This window comes from Lactuca serriola, chromosome 6 (genome assembly GCF_051521515.1).
Source record: "Lactuca serriola cultivar US96UC23 chromosome 6, Lser_US96UC23_V15, whole genome shotgun sequence".
Lineage (NCBI taxonomy): Eukaryota > Viridiplantae > Streptophyta > Magnoliopsida > Asterales > Asteraceae > Lactuca > Lactuca serriola.
Window position 1 is genome coordinate 10,441,932 of NC_136413.1, and position 17,563 is coordinate 10,459,494.

The 17,563-nt window shown below is 34.1% G+C and overlaps 2 protein-coding genes across 2 annotated transcripts; one reads left to right on the forward strand and one right to left on the reverse strand.

Moving 5' to 3' along the window:
• Positions 1 to 1,256: 1,256 nt before the first annotated feature.
• On the forward strand, positions 1,257 to 3,598 carry LOC145058442 (RHOMBOID-like protein 2). Its single transcript, XM_079006344.1, has 5 exons — positions 1,257 to 1,889; positions 2,459 to 2,622; positions 2,696 to 2,859; positions 2,960 to 3,210; positions 3,367 to 3,598. The coding sequence occupies exons 1-5, from the start codon at positions 1,576 to 1,578 to the stop codon at positions 3,479 to 3,481; spliced, it is 1,008 nt and encodes a 335-aa protein (XP_078862470.1). The 5' UTR covers positions 1,257 to 1,575; the 3' UTR covers positions 3,482 to 3,598.
• Positions 3,599 to 5,218: 1,620 nt separating this feature from the next.
• On the reverse strand, positions 5,219 to 7,634 carry LOC145058820 (protein IQ-DOMAIN 22-like). Its single transcript, XM_079006707.1, has 4 exons — positions 7,070 to 7,634; positions 6,224 to 6,403; positions 6,070 to 6,144; positions 5,219 to 5,989 (listed from the first exon to the last, which is right to left on the reverse strand). The coding sequence occupies exons 1-4, from the start codon at positions 7,502 to 7,504 to the stop codon at positions 5,360 to 5,362; spliced, it is 1,320 nt and encodes a 439-aa protein (XP_078862833.1). The 5' UTR covers positions 7,505 to 7,634; the 3' UTR covers positions 5,219 to 5,359.
• Between the last annotated feature and the right edge of the window lie 9,929 nt (positions 7,635 to 17,563).

The window sequence follows — 17,563 nt, forward strand, 5'->3', positions numbered from 1 at the left end:
CTCCTGTACTCGACAAAATAAGCACGGTTTGTGGTGGGTTTTTACCATGGCAGCAGTGAGTGGTGGAGGGACTTGCTCTGATAGCAAACATGGGTGGTTCTTGGTTGTAAGTGAAGAAGAAGAAGGAAGGGGAATGTTGTTATGGGTGTGTGTATGTGTGTGTGTGAGAGAGGGGGCGGGGGGGGGGGGGAGGTATGTGAGCCCCTATTTTATTTTATATATATAAATACCTATAGGAAAAAAAAGAAAATGGAAAATAAATATAATAAGGGCAATTTAGTCTTTTCAATTTACCGGAAGACCAAACTCACAAGCAAACTAGCTTAAAATGACCATCAATCCAAAAAAGTCGTGGTTTGGACTAAAACCCCAAAAAATGCATATTACAAGGACCATTTTGCAATTTTGTCTTTAAATAATTTTAAGTAAATAATCAAAAATCAATGTTTTAAAACCGGTTTTTTAGTTGAACTGGTCTAATAACCGTTTTCCGGTTCAACCGGTTAAGTCTATATTTGGCAGGGTTGTGTATCGGTTTTCAAGTTGTATACATTTCTGATAATCTAATCGATCGAACTTATTGACTGTTTTTTTAATGAGCCAAGTGAAATCCAAGTATCCAAGTCAAACAAACGGTTTTATCGATTATATCACACCGGTTCAACCCGGTAATCATCTGGTTCAATCCGATCAAATACTTCACAATAAATCGATCATTGTTGAACTACTATCGTCTCTCTTCCGAACCAGTTTTTAAGACACCATAAAAACTAGAAAAATGTTTAACTATTGAGTAAATTACACGAATGGTCCCTATGGTTTAGGTAATTTGCACGTTTGGTCCCTAACTTAATTTTTTAAATTGGAAGGTCCCTACTATTTGTTTTTGTTACGCTTTTGGTCTATGGCTTACCTAAAAAGATTATTTTGCCCATGATTTTTTAATTTATTTAAATAACACACCTCCAACTCCACCTCCTCATCTTACCTTACCTACCTTATCATTTTTCCTTATTTAAATAATAATATTTTTAAGTAAGATAAGAACGAAGCGTATAACAAAAATAAACTGTATGGACCATGTGTATAACAAAAACAAACAGTATGCACCTTCCGAGTTAAAAAAATAAATTAAGGACCAAACATATAATTTACCCAAACCATAGGGACCATTCATGTAATTTACTCTTAACTATTTAAAGCTCAAATAAACTACTATATAATTTTAGGTGCCACATGTAAGCTTTTAATAAAATAAAGTTGCTTTGAAATTGAGAATTTTGTAAGATAACCGTTAAAGGTTTCTCAGATTACCAGGTCACCTAACATAAAGTTGACAGACAAGCAACCGCATATCTCCACCGTTTTCTTTGATTTCCGGCGATTATATTGGTAGCAACACTCATCGATCCACCCCCATCTCTCTCCTTCTCTCTCTAACAACACAGCTCTCCCTCTACATCCCTTCCAAGTTACTTCCTAATCAAAACCCTACATATATATTATACAAGCACCTATTCGACATCGAATCGAAGAAAAGATTAGCGAGGAAGACTAAAAATTGAATTTGGTGTGATGGGTAACAGAGATCTAGAGAGCAGAGGAAGCTGGAAGAACAGAGGTGCACCACCACCACCGCCGCCGCACTCCAATTATTACACATCGTCTTCTCCTTACTACGCCGAATCATCGGAGAAGCAATGGACTTCTTGGCTTGTTCCTATGATTGTTGTTGCGAATGTGGCTATGTTTATCGTCATCATGATTGTTAATGATTGTCCTAAGAACCACAATTCGAGTCTCGAGGGGAACTGCGTTGCTAGGTTTTTAGGCAGACTCTCTTTTCAGCCTCTTAAAGAAAATCCCCTTTTTGGGCCTTCTTCTTCTACGTAAGTTTCCTCACACCTGATTTTAGGTTTTAATGTGTTATTAAGATCTATAAGTTGTTTTTTCAGTTCATAATCGTTAGTTCTTCTACTTGAAAGCTGATTATTGATTATGATTTACGTTTTGTATGTTAATTGATGATTCTTGATGATAATATTTGATGCGTTCTTCGTAATTATACTCTTTAATGCGTGTAATTGACAATTCTAATATGAATTTGAATTGGGGTTTTCTTTACTCGTGAGCTTTTCTTACATATCCTTTTAGGCATCTTTTGTGTAAACTTTGATTTTGTAATGGTCCACATTGGAGGTTTTCTCTACTTACTCGATTTGGGTATTATCTGATTGGATTCACTTTCACGATTCGACACATTGGATTAGGTTTTTGTGTTTGTGATTTTTCCTTCCATGGTAGTTTTGCAAGAAAATCAAGTAAAAACACCTATGGGTGAGGTCTCCATGTCTAAAATTCTTGTTTTTTTTTTGTTTTTTTTTTTTTGTGTCATTTGAATCATAACGAATGAATTTGGAAGTTATATCAACTTATTTTGGCTTCAATTATTTTGTAGATTGGAAAAATTGGGAGCTCTTGAATGGAAAAAAGTAGTGAATGAGAATGAAGCATGGAGACTAGTGTCATGTATCTGGTTGCATGCAGGAGTTATTCATCTACTTGCAAACATGTTAAGTTTGGTTTTCATTGGGATTCGACTTGAACAACAATTTGGCTTTGGTATGTTTTTGCATTCATAACATTTTATTTCATAATTATATCACTAAAATTAAAACGAGTCTTTTTATTTCAGCACGTGTAGGAGTAATCTACTTGTTATCTGGAATTGGTGGAAGCATACTTTCTACACTTTTTATAAAAAACAACATTTCTGTTGGAGCTTCTGGAGCTCTCTTTGGTCTTCTTGGAGCTATGTTATCTGAACTTCTTACTAACTGGACTATTTATGCCAACAAGGTAAATATTATAACTTTTTAGTTTTTAGGCATCAAATTTGGTTTTTTTTTTTTTTAATCTCAAAAAGTGTTTTTATCTTGTTTTTTAATAATCAATTCAGGCTGCAGCTTTGATCACACTTGTGATCATCATCTTGATCAATTTAGCTGTTGGAATTCTTCCCCATGTTGACAATTTTGCCCATATTGGTGGTTTTTTAACCGGTTTTCTCCTTGGTTTTGTACTACTCATTCGTCCCCAATTTGCTTGGCAAGAACGTAGACATCTTCCTGTTGAGGCTCGTGGAAAATCCAAATATACCCTTTTCCAATACGCTTTCTGGTTTCTTTCCATGCTCTTATTGATCGCAGGGTATGCTTTTTTTATTGCCCTTGATGAAATGTGAAAAGACTGTATTGCCCTTTGATAAAAACTATGTGAAAAGACGGTATCTGTATCACACTTTTCTACGTTGACTTCTTTTTGGATGAAAGTGTAAAAAGACAGTATTGCCCTTGTGAATTGCAGGTTTGCTGTTGGATTGGTGATGCTTTTGAAAGGAGAGAATGGGAACGATCATTGCAGCTGGTGTCATTACTTGAGCTGTGTGCCTACGTCCAGATGGCACTGCAACAACCAATGATATAACGACTTGTATCTTTCAAGTCCACATTTTGCCAAAGTTTATTCTTTTTTTTTTTTTTTTTTTTTTTACCTCATGAATTTATTGTTGATATGTCTAAAATCAGTCGTTTTGACATGTTTTTAGTTTGTTTTTCGTTGTGTAAATCCAAGTTCTTTATATATATTATACAAAATCGATCAAAATGGTGGCCTAACAAAAGTGTCTGATGCGCATAATATGATTATGTAGTCATGAATAACTGTCATTGTCACTATGAAATAACAATTTCTTATACCAAGTTGATATAAGATGTCAAAAATAACTGGTATTGTAAACTATGTGATAAAAAAAGACATCTATTAGAACAACTTCATCTCCATAGCTTATATCAATGAGTTACACACGTGATAAAGTTAAATATAATTTTCGATTTAGGTTTTAAGATTAAAACAATATTTAACTTAGCAAATTAAGTATAGTAATAGATTAGAAGATATTTGAATTAAACAATTAGTCACATAATTGAATAATAGTGTCCTTTCCTTCTTTGATGATAATTGTATGAGATGTTCAAGCTTTACTCTGTAGCCACAAAGGCATTGGTTAAATATATAAAATATAGATGTATAGATACCGAACCTTCTAAATTACAACCGATATCCAAAAAAGAAGATAATTATGAAACTGTTAATAGGTAATCATAACATAAGTTATTTAAAAAAATATTGCATAGCATGTTAAAATGATCGTCACAGCTTATCGGCTTTGGTAGAATGATTATCTGACAGTTTATAATTTTCAGCAAAACCAATAAACTTCAGCAAATGTATTTTTTTCCGTATTAGCTTAAGTTGATTATTAACAGTTAACAAAATAAAAAGACTTTACATATGTATTTTTTCCGTATTAACTTCTATCTTATTTTAAGAAAAAGACCTTCCAATTTTTCATTATTTCCGAAAAACTTTTAACTTTTTATTTTCTTCCAAAAAAAAAAAAAAAAAAAACCCCTTCAACCCTTTAATTTTTTTCCAAAAAACCCCTTTAATTTTTATTTTTATTTTTCTAAAAAACCCTCACATTTAGCAAGTTTTTCCGAAAAAAATAAATGATAAAACGGCCGAATCAAAAAAATATGAAAAAATACAATATTTTTTTCAGGAAAAATAAAATTAAAGTTGAGTTTTATTATATTAACCCTTTTATTAATGAAATTGAAATATAATAATTAAACTACAAAAATAGCCAAAAATAGACTTAAGATATATTGCACTTTTTCTAAATATTTATAACGTTTTGATATCACATTAATATTATTAAGAGTTAACATTTCTATTCTAATAAAATAATAGTTTTAATCTCCATTTGACATGTATCGCTCTAATACAATTCTTCATTAATATTATGCCACATGTCAAAGAGATATATTAGGCAACACTTTAAAATTGAAATTTAATTTTTCCAATTATTATGTTTGAAGTTATAATAACTTTAAAATTTTAATATATTTCTTAATTAATGATTTATTTAAAATATTGATAAATAATTTTGAATTTTACTAAGAAAAATTAATTTATTTTGTAACTGTTTGGTCCACCCAAAAAAAATTAGGTAAACACCAAATGAGGACCGGTTAAAGCCTGAAAACATGACCCGAACAAAAACTGACGGTCCGATCCTGGTATAAAAAACCCGGTTGGACCATTCTCTTTGTACACCTCTAGTCCACTCTAGCTTCAAGAACAACATAAAAACTAAAAACTAAAAACTTCAGGTATTATAAACCTCGGGGGTTTCGTTACAAATTGCACTTACATATATAATCTACCTTCTCATAAGTCATAAAGTCCCACTACATTAGAAAAACTTCACACTAACCACCCACACATTTAAAGTTTAATAGTTCCAATAACTACCACTAAACTCACTCTCACGAATACCTAATCCCCCAACCGGCATTCCAAGCCGATCAAGCCGACCCGAACCCGGATATGCTTTGCTCACAAAACTATCCCTCAAATTTGAACTGTGTTGCGGGCCCGGGCCCGGGCCCGCAACATATCCATACACTGAATACCTCTTCATGGTATTAGAAACCTCAATCTGAGGCCTTTGTCTTGGTGCACTCACCGACCGAACCTTAGCCCGTGATGACTCCGTGTATGCCATGTAGTTCGGGTGGTCCGAGTAGCCACTAAGACAACTCCTTGAACTATCACTTTTAGCCGGTGTAAACGGGCCCACCTTCATTGACCCGTTGACCTTTGAACAAATTGTAGGGCTATTTTGGGGAATACAGAAAGAAACTTCTTCCTCGAAAGGGGTAGTTATGGAATTTACTTCACAAGATTCACTCGGGCTGAAACCGAAACCGAAACCGGATGGGTGGATTGTTGACCCTTGAGAATTTGTCAGACTTTGACTTTGACTGTGGAAGAGGCTCCGGCGTCTAGGTGGCAGAAGGTGGTGTTTCACGGTGTCCATTTCAAGGATTCTTTCGTCGGAGTAAGATTTGTAAACATTATTCTACATATACAGAATATATATAAATTACTTAAGAAATGAAGAAAACGAATTAAATGTTTGACAAATTGACAATAACACACCTTTAGTATCGATGGTTGATCGTGTTTTGTTCTCGTTCGAATGACATGCTCAAATTTTTCAGGAGTGGGAGGACCCTGGAAGATATATAGATCACAATGTTATACTTATACATCGTGCATTGACATTTGTACTATGAATGAACAAGAGGAAAACCTTGGCGGAGGAGTGAGGTGAATCGGTGATCGGAAACCGCCCTGCACGAGCCCGTGCCTGGACTCGTAGCAGAGCTTGCAACCGCCGGAAATCAACCGCCGCTTGCTTCCTTAGGATATGACCTCTCACAAGTGCCTGAAGCTTCACTAACGCTTTCAATGCTCTTAAAGCTTTCCTTGCCTTCAAGTATATGAATCCATGAAATAATAGATATACAAGAATAGTATGTATAGGTGGAGGGTAAAACTGGAACAATATATTTTTTTCTTTTTTCTTTTTTATCCTACTCCCATCTTAGAAACTAATTTCTAGTTTACCCAATTACCCCACCGACCAGTTCTCCTTTCCTTCTGACTTCGTTACGTTTCAATCGTACAAGTTATTAATGCGTTAAGAGTAAATGTTCCAATTGGTTTACGACAAGGTACAAGTTATTAAAGCATATTCCATAGCCCACTTTTTGTTTGGATATAAACGTACAAAATTATTTTGTTTCTTAGTTTATTGCCAATTTATTTTCCTCAAATATCATTTACGATTTCTTTACACAGGTGGGGAAACTACAAGGGTAAAACGGTAAAAGTGGTATGATCATGAGTAGTACATTTACAACTAAACTTTTTAAGAAAGGTTTTTTATGGTTCTAAACGTGGCCGGTGCAGTTAATAACTTGTACGTTACGCATTACATATGGTACATTAGGTAACGTATGAACTCGTCTGCATTTGGGTTTGACTAAAATACGTTCATACCTCGTGTGTTGACCTTTAACGAAACAATTTAAGTACATTCGTCCATGATGAAAAGACCGAAATACCCTTAGTCTATGGTTTAGGGAATGCTTACCAGGTAACCTCGGAAGTAAGTCTGGATTTTAAGAGCGGCCCATTCGCCGCGAAGGCCGTAACGGGCGGTGGCTCTGGTTGTCATCCGTACCACCTCCGCCGCGGCATGGGCTGAAAATACGGCGGCGTCAGCTGATGCTGTTGTGTCGGCATCAACGGCTATGGCATGACTGGTTGTACGTGTTTTTTCGTCGTCTCCGGCTGTTTGGTAGTAAGATTGATGGTGAAGTGGGGTGTCGCGTGGACGGGAGAGTGGTGGGTTGAAAGTGTCGGTGTCGGAGAAATGGTGGTGGAGTTGATCTTTGTTTGATTTAATGAAGCTCCAGCGTCGTTTGGGTTGTTTATTGAGGTCTGGACGAGAGGGTGGTTGGTGGTGGGTGGTGTCGGAGGCTTTGAAACTGAAAAGAGATTTGAAGAATTTGGATGCCTTACCCATTTTGTGTTTGGTTACCGGTGGCGGAGTGACGGTGGTTCCGGCGATGGTTTATGCATTTCAGAGAGAGAAAAAGAAAAAGAGAGATGATCGGTCAAATGGGAGGGGGTAAAATGTATAGGTAAAGGGTGTGGGGAGGAATTAAAAATAAATAAACGAAGGTGACTTGAAATTTGGAAGCTATCGGACTAATGTTTTCCTTTCTTCTTTTTTAAAAGACAAAATCAAGCAAAATATATAAAATATGTATCGATATTTTATGTTTTTTGTAGAGACATTTTTTTTATTAATTACATAACTTACATACTTTTTAATTTATTTCTAATCGATAAAACAAAACTTGAGTATTCAATCTATTGACTAAGAAACATGTTACAACAATTTGCGATACCATTAGAACAAGTGTCATTTGATACGCTTGACCATTTCCAAGTTATACAATGAAATCGATTGTACATAAATCATGTTTTTTCTACTACCTAAACATATCGCCAAAAAACCATATAACAATGTAACGTACATGAAAAAGCTATACAACCAAAGCATAAGACAATTCTCATAGTCTAAACTTTGAGCAAGTCAAAATAATAACTTAAAATATAAACCTTAACTTCAAGAACTCATTTTATTGCAAAAACTATAAATCTAATGTGGATGACAATTAAAATAAGCCAAATACATGTTTTAAGGCCTATTCAGAAATGCATTATACAACAATAAAAAAAATAGATGTCATTTTTAAAAATGTAAATAACATTTTATTTAAATATATGCATCTTTTAAAACTATGATAAACCAATAAGAATTAAGAAGTAGTTGTCACTTTTAACATCACATACATAGAAATATTAAAAACCTCAAGTAAGGTCAATTTTAATTATCAATATACGTAAAATTTTCATAATGAGAAAGAGACGTAAGCCTGAAACCACTATTGTGTTAGATCATTAATATTCATAACAATCATGCCAATATTACTGTGAAAGAATTCTATATATCCTTACATTTGTGATATATATCCAAAGAGTCCTTGTCAAGAATATTTTTTACAGAAATGGTCCCTATAACTTACAAAATGGTCCTTCTTTTAACAGATAATTACATAAATGGTTTCTATATAGAAAACAAATTATAAAAACGGTCCCTTGGTCCCTTAAATTTAGAGAAAAAGTGTTCCATACTTTTTGCAAAGCTACCGAAACAATTCTTCCCTAAAAGCAAAATTATAAAATATTGTCCTTATTGTTCACAAAATTACAAAAATTGTCACTATTTAATAACAAATTTAAAGAAGGATTTTCTAATATGTTTTGTGTACATAAAAAAATATTAATTATATGAAGTATTATTATAATTAAATATGAAATACATTAATTATAAAAATATTTCCCTTTAAAAAATTGTCTTTGTGTTAGAGAAGATTAGAAAAAATTATATCGAAAATATAAGATTAATAAAAACCAACGTAACATAGACATCCCATTGTTTATATTAAAGATCGACTTAAAATAGGGAAAAGTTACCATTTATTTTATGATCAAATATTTAGTTTTATAATCAAGTATATGTATTTTAAAATAATAAATAAATGTAATAGTTGTTATGAAAACTGAAAAAGAGGAATGACAATGAGATTCTATACATACGTGTTTTAGCTTCTGGTCTACAAATCTAATCTAATCTACGATATAGAGATTCCAGAGATTTATTTGATCAGATTTTGATGCACTGGTGACTGGCCTATGCTAGTATGCTGCTCCGCATCCGTAGCTGGATTCTACACCCATGCCCTGTTTTTTTTCCTATCACTCTTTTTCTGGTGTTTCTTCCGATCTGTGATTTTTTTTCTGATCCGACGGCAGAGAATAAAACAAAATTCTACAATCTTATCCTACGGCAGGATTTACTCATCACAAATCGGTATTTATGCTTAAATTCGTAAGATATTTTTTATTAATAAAGTTATGATGTTTTAATTTGTAAATATTAGGAGTGTTTTCCTTCATTTTAATATTACTAAGTTATATTACTTGTTTCATCAAAAAGGTTCAAAGTGGACCCGGACCCAAGTCGTTTTCTTGCCATTTGTCAAAGTGGGGATCAGTAGTTATGTGGTCCATGAACCGGGTCAAGTCAAACAGAGTGAACCTTTACGACATATGAGTACCCTGATTCGGATCCTGTCTTCATTGATTTGGAATTGGATTATCGTGGAGTAAGATCTTATACAAACGACTTCTTTGTAAAAACTAATTGGGTACCCTTTATTAAAAAGACAACAATGAAAAAAAACAAATCAGCTCAAGTTAAATTCATAAGAAAAAATTATGAATATTCAAAGTTTGATAAAATTTATGATTTTTACGGTTAGTTACCTGTAAAAATCATATAGGATAAAATTTGTGAAATAGTTGGCTTTGTCTATTTATCTCTTTTCTCTATAATCTTTTTCTCTACATAAACAATGACTTTTTTTCTTAAATTTATGGATTAAAGTATTAAATTCCAAAAGTAACCATACACCCTAGTGTCCCAAATGTAAACCTAACGATTGTGTGAGATTGAAGATCGTTGGAAGAAAAAACGAGAAGAGGCCAAAAATGGAGGGTGTTGATTGACGCATGAGACAGAGGCGTCAGTGTGGAAAAAGCTTCTTCAAAGTACAACTACTCTGTACCTTTTTTTTTTTTTTTTTTTTTTTTTTTTTTTTTTTTTTTTTTTTTTTGATGTTTTGATTGTTTTCTTACATATTCACTAAAAAGACGAAATTATATTGTAACATTTAATAAATAAGCTTTTTTTACTAAAAGAAAATAATTATCAAAATTGCCATTTAGTTCCAAACATGGTGAGTTTTGACTTTAGAAATCCATTTATCGGTGTAAAATGTAAACCTTATTTTAAAAGTTAATAGAAAAAATATATAATTTTACGAACTCTTAACTCTAGTTATAAAAGTATTTCAAAATTATGTATATTAGAACATCTTCAATGATAAATCTATATGATAAATCAAAAAAAATTGTCATCTCACTATTTAATTATATTTAGCTCTAATTAAATTGTTTCTCGATTAAACTTTTTTATGATTTTTTTTATTAATTTAATTATTTTATCCTTATCTATCTAAAATGTATTTTAATATAAATATCAAGTCACATAAAAACGATTCACATATTACTATAGTATATATTTATATATTACATTTTTTTGTCTATAAACTTTAGATAAATAATAAATACTTCAAATTAAATCAAATGGATAAAATGTAATATTATTAAAGATATAGGATTAGAGTGTTCAAAGTATTAAACTATATTGACCACTCAATATATATTGAGTGGTCAATAACAATGTCCAAACGAGTCATCTAGTCCAATGGTGTTAAATTGTTTTAACCACTCAACCAAATAATAATAAGTTATAAATAAAACCTTATTGGAGATGCTCTTATGGTGGTAACTGATTTTTCACACGGTTGACACAACAAAAAAAATTATTATCCTTTTCAGGCCTTTTACGATGTATTTCGTATTAGATATATAGGATTTCAAAGTCCTATTTATAACGTTTTACGATTTAGATTGTGTGTAGATATTATATATAAACTAATAATAATCTAGAAAAATATTGTCTAGGATTTCATTATTGAGAGAAACTTGATTACAAAGAAAAAGAGAAATAAGACTATGAATGAGAAAATAATCTAAGGATAATTAACAACAACACAAAATGAGCCTAATGTTTTATCATGCTAAAATTCTCATCAAAGTCATAATATGACACCAATAAACATTGAAAGTTTGTTAAACAATAAGGAAAACCATTAATCTAATTGAGCTTTTGTGAAAATAAAAACAATCTACAAAAGTGATGAATATATGGTATTGAGATGGTTCCAAGTTGTAGATGATTGAAAGTGAAATGAAAATCAATCTCAATATGTTTCGTCTGCTTGTATAAAACAAAATTCTTTGCAGTTTGAATTGTATTGTTGTTATCACAATGTAAGAGGTAGGAAGAGAAACATCAACATCAATATCTGTAAGAAGCCAACATAACCAAACAATCTCGTAAGTAGTCACAACTGGAACACTATACTTAACCTCTATAAGAGAAGGAGAGAGAACATCTAGAGAAGACATCAAAGAGAATAATAGACTTTTAAATCTAAGAGTCAGAAGATATCTCAAGATACGAAGAACAACTTCCTAGTGCAGAGTAGTAGGAACAATGACAAAGTAGCTAACCACATGAACAATATGAGTGATTGTAAGGTAAACCAGACTACCCAAAATATTACAAAATGGACGCGGATTTGATAAACGAACACCATTAGTGGAAGTAGAAAAGTATCAGGCATTGGTTTCAAGAGGCGTATTAATTGTTATGTTGTTAGCGAGTCGTGCATATGTACTTTATATGAGATGATTGATTACATTTTTGAGCTTGAACAACCTTAATGCCCAATAAATAACACAGGAAAACTAAGTCATTTATAGAAAAAACATCGAGCCAAATCACGCTTCAAGGACTCAAAGTCATTATAGTCATCATTAGTAATAATCATGTCATCTACATGTAAATATAAAAGAATCAGCCAAGAACTATTGCATCTACCAAACAATGTTGAATCGAGATTACTAAGAACAAAACCAAGATATATAATCACTATAGAGAATTTTTCCAACCAAGCATGGGGGTACAACACAAATACCTTTTAACTTTCAAAACTAGTCCTTTTGGCAGGGATTGATTGTAGGTTTGGTCTATATCTAAATCAAAATTACTACTTCCCCCATATATATATATATATATATATATATATATTACATTTTATTTTTATTTAGTTTAGACAAAGAATAATATTAATAAATGAAACTTTAGGCCACACCCATACTTCCATACCTCCCCCTCCCCATCCCCACCTAACACCTTTATTCTCTTTGAAACCATACACCTAAGATTTGAATGAAGAGCCTCTACCATATTTCCTTATCCCACCTCATCAACCACCATCACATCATGTGAGAAAACTAATTGATCTGGTCATTGCATACTTGCATATGATAACTCTTATCTCTCGTCTATTTTATCGTATCTTTATACACACTTCCCTAATGTACGTTATCCATTCTCTTCCCAAACTAACACTGATAACCCTTTTAAGCTCACGCCTTATGATATGATGAGTCAAACACTTTATATACTGACCACCAGTGCCAACGTCAGCACCAACGCTAACGCCTCAAGACTTTATCAACATCAGCGTGAAGATGATGATCTTATGTAATTTTTGTATATTAGGCAGTTATACGTATATGTATAGAATAGATAGCAGATCCAATATCTTGGTGATAAGGATCATTTCTTATTATAGATCGGATACAATTCCTTGATTAAAGGGATTCACTAGAATGGTTTTGTATATATGACCGTATCTGTGTCCTTTGTTCTCTTGGTGAGAGCACCCTTTCTTGGTGCAATAAATCTTTGTAGCTACTCATGTTCTTTATTTTTTTGTTTGATATTTATTAGTTTGTTCTTCGTTAATTATACTTGAAGTGTATCCGATCTACACAAACCTTCAATTGGTATCAGACCAGGTTTTTATACACTCAAGTTGCCATGTTGACATCCTACAATCCTAAATCGTTTGCTCTCAATAAGATCCCTCCTTTCGATGAGCAAAATTTTACCATGTGGAAAACTAAGGCTATGGTTGTTCTTGAAACCATGGATTATGAGATGTTTAACATTGTTGAGAAGGGTCCTCACATTCCTATGTATCAACTTATGGTTAACAACGCTTCTGTTGGTCCTTTGAAGCAAAAGCCGGAGACCAGTTATGATGATGAAGAAAGGAGACTTATCAGTCTTGATGTGAAAGCTAGGGAAGCCATAGGAATCTCTCTACTCTACCATGTGTATCATTTAGTTCAAAACTGTGAATCAACTCAAGTGATGATGGAGACGCTGATGGTGGCTTATGAAGGCACTGCGGAAGTTCAAGCTACAACCATCAACAACCTTAATCGGAGATATGAGCATTTTTTCGCTCAACAAGGTGAATCTATAACTCAAATATTTAATAGGTTTAATTGTTTGATGAATGATATACACATGTTAGGAGTCGTCAAGCATGCCTCTCAGTTAGTGATAAAGTTCTTGGACTCTCTTAGAAAAAGCTGGAAACATCACGCTGATGCTCTTATGAATAGTGAGAAGATTAACTTGATGGATCTCAACTCTTTGTTTGGAAATTTGCGAAACTACGAAGAGACCAAAGCTCTTAGTAAAGACATCATGAATGACTCGAACAAATAGAATTCTATAGCCTTGGTCTTTCTAAAAGAAACAATGAACCTCATCAACGACTCTGATAATTCTGATCAGGGCGTAGTGAGTAGTGAAAAAATTATTGATGAACTTATTGCCAGCGTTGCACTTATTGTCAAACATTAAGAAAAAGCAGATCAAATGGAGTTTGAAAAACTCAGTTTAAGGGAGGCAGTTCAACGAGGAGATTTACTTCAGAGAAAAGAAACTCATGTAACTCTGGAAGACCTAACCATTTTCTAGGGACTGCAAAGTGAAGAAAGAAGCTCAAAGCCCAGAGAGTTATGAAGTCTTATACAAGAAGTTGTTAGCCCATATGAAGAAGGAGAACATCTCTCTGCCAAAAGCCTTCATTACAAAGCAATAGGATCATGAAGAATGGGTAAAAAAAGAGGAAACATATGAAGATGAGGGGCTAAATGTTATGTAACGTCCGCAGATCCGTGCTAGTCAATTTAAGAGGCAATAGGGGTCGAAAATGACTTTTTGACAAAATACTATTAAGAATAAATAGTCTTAACCAAGTTGTAGAATATGTCACAAGGTTTCCGGACATATAAAGAACGCCGAAATCTGAGTTATAACGAAGAAGTTATGACCCGTCGAAGTTTCGCGACGGAACCGGCACGACACCGGGAAGCGTAAATAGTGAATTTACGATAGAGCGAGATTTAGCCTTAGCGATCTAAACAAAATTCGTAGAATATGTTAAACTGAGAGTGTCCATAAAAAGAACACCCAAATCTGACTTCGTATGAGGAAGTTATGATTTTTCGAAGTTTCGGATTAGCAGTGTACAACCCGAAATTCGAATAATAGATCGAGAGGTTTTTAGCCGACACGACCTAAACGAGAATCGAAGATCTCATTAATTTTAGTGTAATGATAAAAAGACAGACGAAAACGGACGTCGGATGAAGAAGTTATGAGAATTTAACGGACCAATCCTGTCCCGGCCTATTAATAATATAAAATTTAAAATTGAGTCAAAATTAGCTGACAGAGTCTAAATAAAAGTTGAAGAGTACGTTCCTACCTTCGCGTGAATATAAAGAACGTCAAAAAATGGAGTTCGTATGAGAAAGTTACGAGTTTTTAAATATTTTAGTCGAATTTGTGAAGCCTGGTGAGGAGCTGGTGACGTGGCAGCATCTGGGCCACCCATCGCTGATGAAGAAACGCGCTTCGGATGATGCCACGTAGCCCTCGCATACGCCCCGCGTTCGAAGACATTACGCCCCGCGTTCCGACCCTTGTGCGGTTCCGAGAAGTGCCACGATGACCCAGCAGCGAAGCGACGCGTGTCTACCTTATCCGAACTTATGCCCAGCGTAAGACTTCGGTACGCCCAGCGTAAGTCCGAAGCCTCGCCTATAAAAGGAGGCCGAGGGCAACCACTTCTCTCACACCGAATCCTTCTACTTTCTCTCTTTACTTTCTCTCACTACCCCCTAACCCCCTCCTAAGCCTAGGTAAACCCCTAGCACCCGAGGGAAGCCCCGAGGCTCCCGGAGTCCCGAGAAAAAGGTTCTTTCGGTTTCGGAAACGCTGCTCTGAGCAAAACCCGGTTTTCTTTAAAATCCACTGTAAGTGAGCTACGCTTACGCAACTTTTAATATAGCTTTCAAATAATTATAGTAATGTTATTAGGTCCTTAAAATAATTATTTGGGCTATTATTATGAGTTATATTGAGTGTTATTTAACACTTATATAATAATAATAGGCAGACTATTAATTTGTCGCGGTTATGGTTAGACTAAACCCTAGTGGTATTGGTACTAGGTTTTATCGAAGGAAATTGTTTTGAGAGTACCGAAGCGTTGTCCGAGTGCTGAGTCACCACCTTTCAGGTGAGTGCATGGTCCCTTTCAGCTTACACATAGATATGAAGTATTTTATATAAATTACGTGTTATGTGTGCATATTATCTGAATACTTGCTATCTATGCTGGATTGTGACAACCCGAAATTTCCATTCTGAACAAACCATATCAAGACAACAGAGCTTAGAACAGTTTCAGTGAAATTCCAGACTTCGGGTATAAGTTTGGCAGTTTTTCAGGATTTACACTTAAGGAGATATCAGGAGAGTGGTTGCACTAGGGTTTTGTGCAACATTGTTATTCCAACACTCAGTTATATTAGAAATCATTTTAGGAATAAAAATATTTTTTGCCAAAAATATCTCAAGACTATAAATATAATTCTGAACCAAATTCATTCATTATTCGCATTTCCAACTAGAGAAAAGCCATTTTCTCTCTCACGGATCTTCGGGTTTTTATCCCAAATCGTGAGTACACTTCTCTAGTTGTCTTATAATGCTTATTATGTGCTTAATAACTTAGATTACATATCAAATCTGTGAGATTCGGGAGTTTACCGCCCAAGAACGTTCTTGGAGAGTAAACTCCTATATGTGGCTTAAATGCTACCTAGTCTTTTCCCCGTGTTAGGTAACGAACTTAGGCTTGTATATAAGTGTGTTTGAGACTAGAAAACAAACAAAACCCTAAGATTCGGGAGTTTACCGCCCAAGAACACTTGGGGAGTAAACTCCATTTTAAGGGCTAAAGGTGTCCCAAAGTCCCTCAAAGCCTCGGATCTCAAACTAGAAGCCTACATTACATGTTTAGACCACAAAATCAATTAATATTCAAGGGAGAAAGAGAGTTCACGTCCCAAAAGGTTCTAGGGCCGTGAACTCCAATAAATGGTGCCATAATTCCTCCTAAAGCCTTGAACAATTGCCTAGAACATATCCTATGTGAGTATGGGACTTGAAAGCATCAAAAACATCATTCCAAGGGAGTTTACGGCCGTAAAATCCAAGGGAATATGGTCCCAGGGCCGTAAACTCCTAAAAGGAGTTATATTTTGCCCTAAACTCATCCATAGACCAAGCCATTAAGTAGAAATGCTTATTAGGGCCTTATAGAGCATCAAACATCAAATGGTGACATAAGTGTGAGCTTACGGCCGTAAACTCATGAGTTTACGACCGTAAACTCACTTAGTAGGGTCATTAGGGCCGTGAACCTCATGGTGGAGTATTCCTTGAGCCCTACACACAATAGCTTCCCCTACAAACACTTAGATGCGATCCTAGAGGCTAATAACACTTGAAAAAGGTGTCTAGCATGTCCTAGGGTGTCTTGACTTGTTTATTAGTTGTTTATAGACTAATTTGTTACATATATGTGAAATTATATGTTAACTAGGATCGTAAGTGTGTTCAAGACTTCATTTGACACCTAGCAATCCTACCTCTTCAGTTCATCCGTATCACCCGCAACAGGTGAGTTCATGCCCCTTAATCAATGTTTTAAATGATTTTAAACGTTTTAATGGGGGGGGGGGGGGGGAATACAAGTAGAAAACATTATGTTATTAAATCAATCTTATGTATTTTGTAACTGTGTTTTCACTCAGTAGATTTCACATATTTCAAAAGGTGACACATGAAGTGGTTTTCTATCTTAAAATACCTTGATAACAAAAGTATTAGTTTTGAAATGTTTATTAAAATGACATCAAGTCATTCTAAATTATTGTTCAAAACTCCTAGATATCTTGCAAAACCATTATCTTACCTTCTTGAATCAAACTATACTTAGGCGCATATGTTCATTTATATGTTAGAGATTATAGTTTTCATCCTTCGTTCAGTTTCCCACACCCTGGTGTATCGAGGGTGCATAAATCTACTTGAGCAATCACT

What these genes read in the sequence shown, in the direction of transcription:
- LOC145058442 (XM_079006344.1), top strand. Translation starts at nt 1,576, where the DNA reads ATGGGTAACAGAGATCTAGAGAGCAGAGGAAGCTGGAAGAACAGAGGT. An exon ending in TTTGGGCCTTCTTCTTCTAC is followed by an intron (nt 1,890 to 2,458) that starts GTAAGTTTCCTC and finishes ATTATTTTGTAG; the next exon opens with ATTGGAAAAATTGGGAGCTC. An exon ending in TGAACAACAATTTGGCTTTG is followed by an intron (nt 2,623 to 2,695) that starts GTATGTTTTTGC and finishes TTTTTATTTCAG; the next exon opens with CACGTGTAGGAGTAATCTAC.
- LOC145058820 (XM_079006707.1), bottom strand. Translation starts at nt 7,504, where the DNA reads ATGGGTAAGGCATCCAAATTCTTCAAATCTCTTTTCAGTTTCAAAGCC. An exon ending in CACCTCACTCCTCCGCCAAG is followed by an intron (nt 6,145 to 6,223) that starts GTTTTCCTCTTG and finishes TATATCTTCCAG; the next exon opens with GGTCCTCCCACTCCTGAAAA. An exon ending in ATCAACCATCGATACTAAAG is followed by an intron (nt 5,990 to 6,069) that starts GTGTGTTATTGT and finishes CTGTATATGTAG; the next exon opens with AATAATGTTTACAAATCTTA.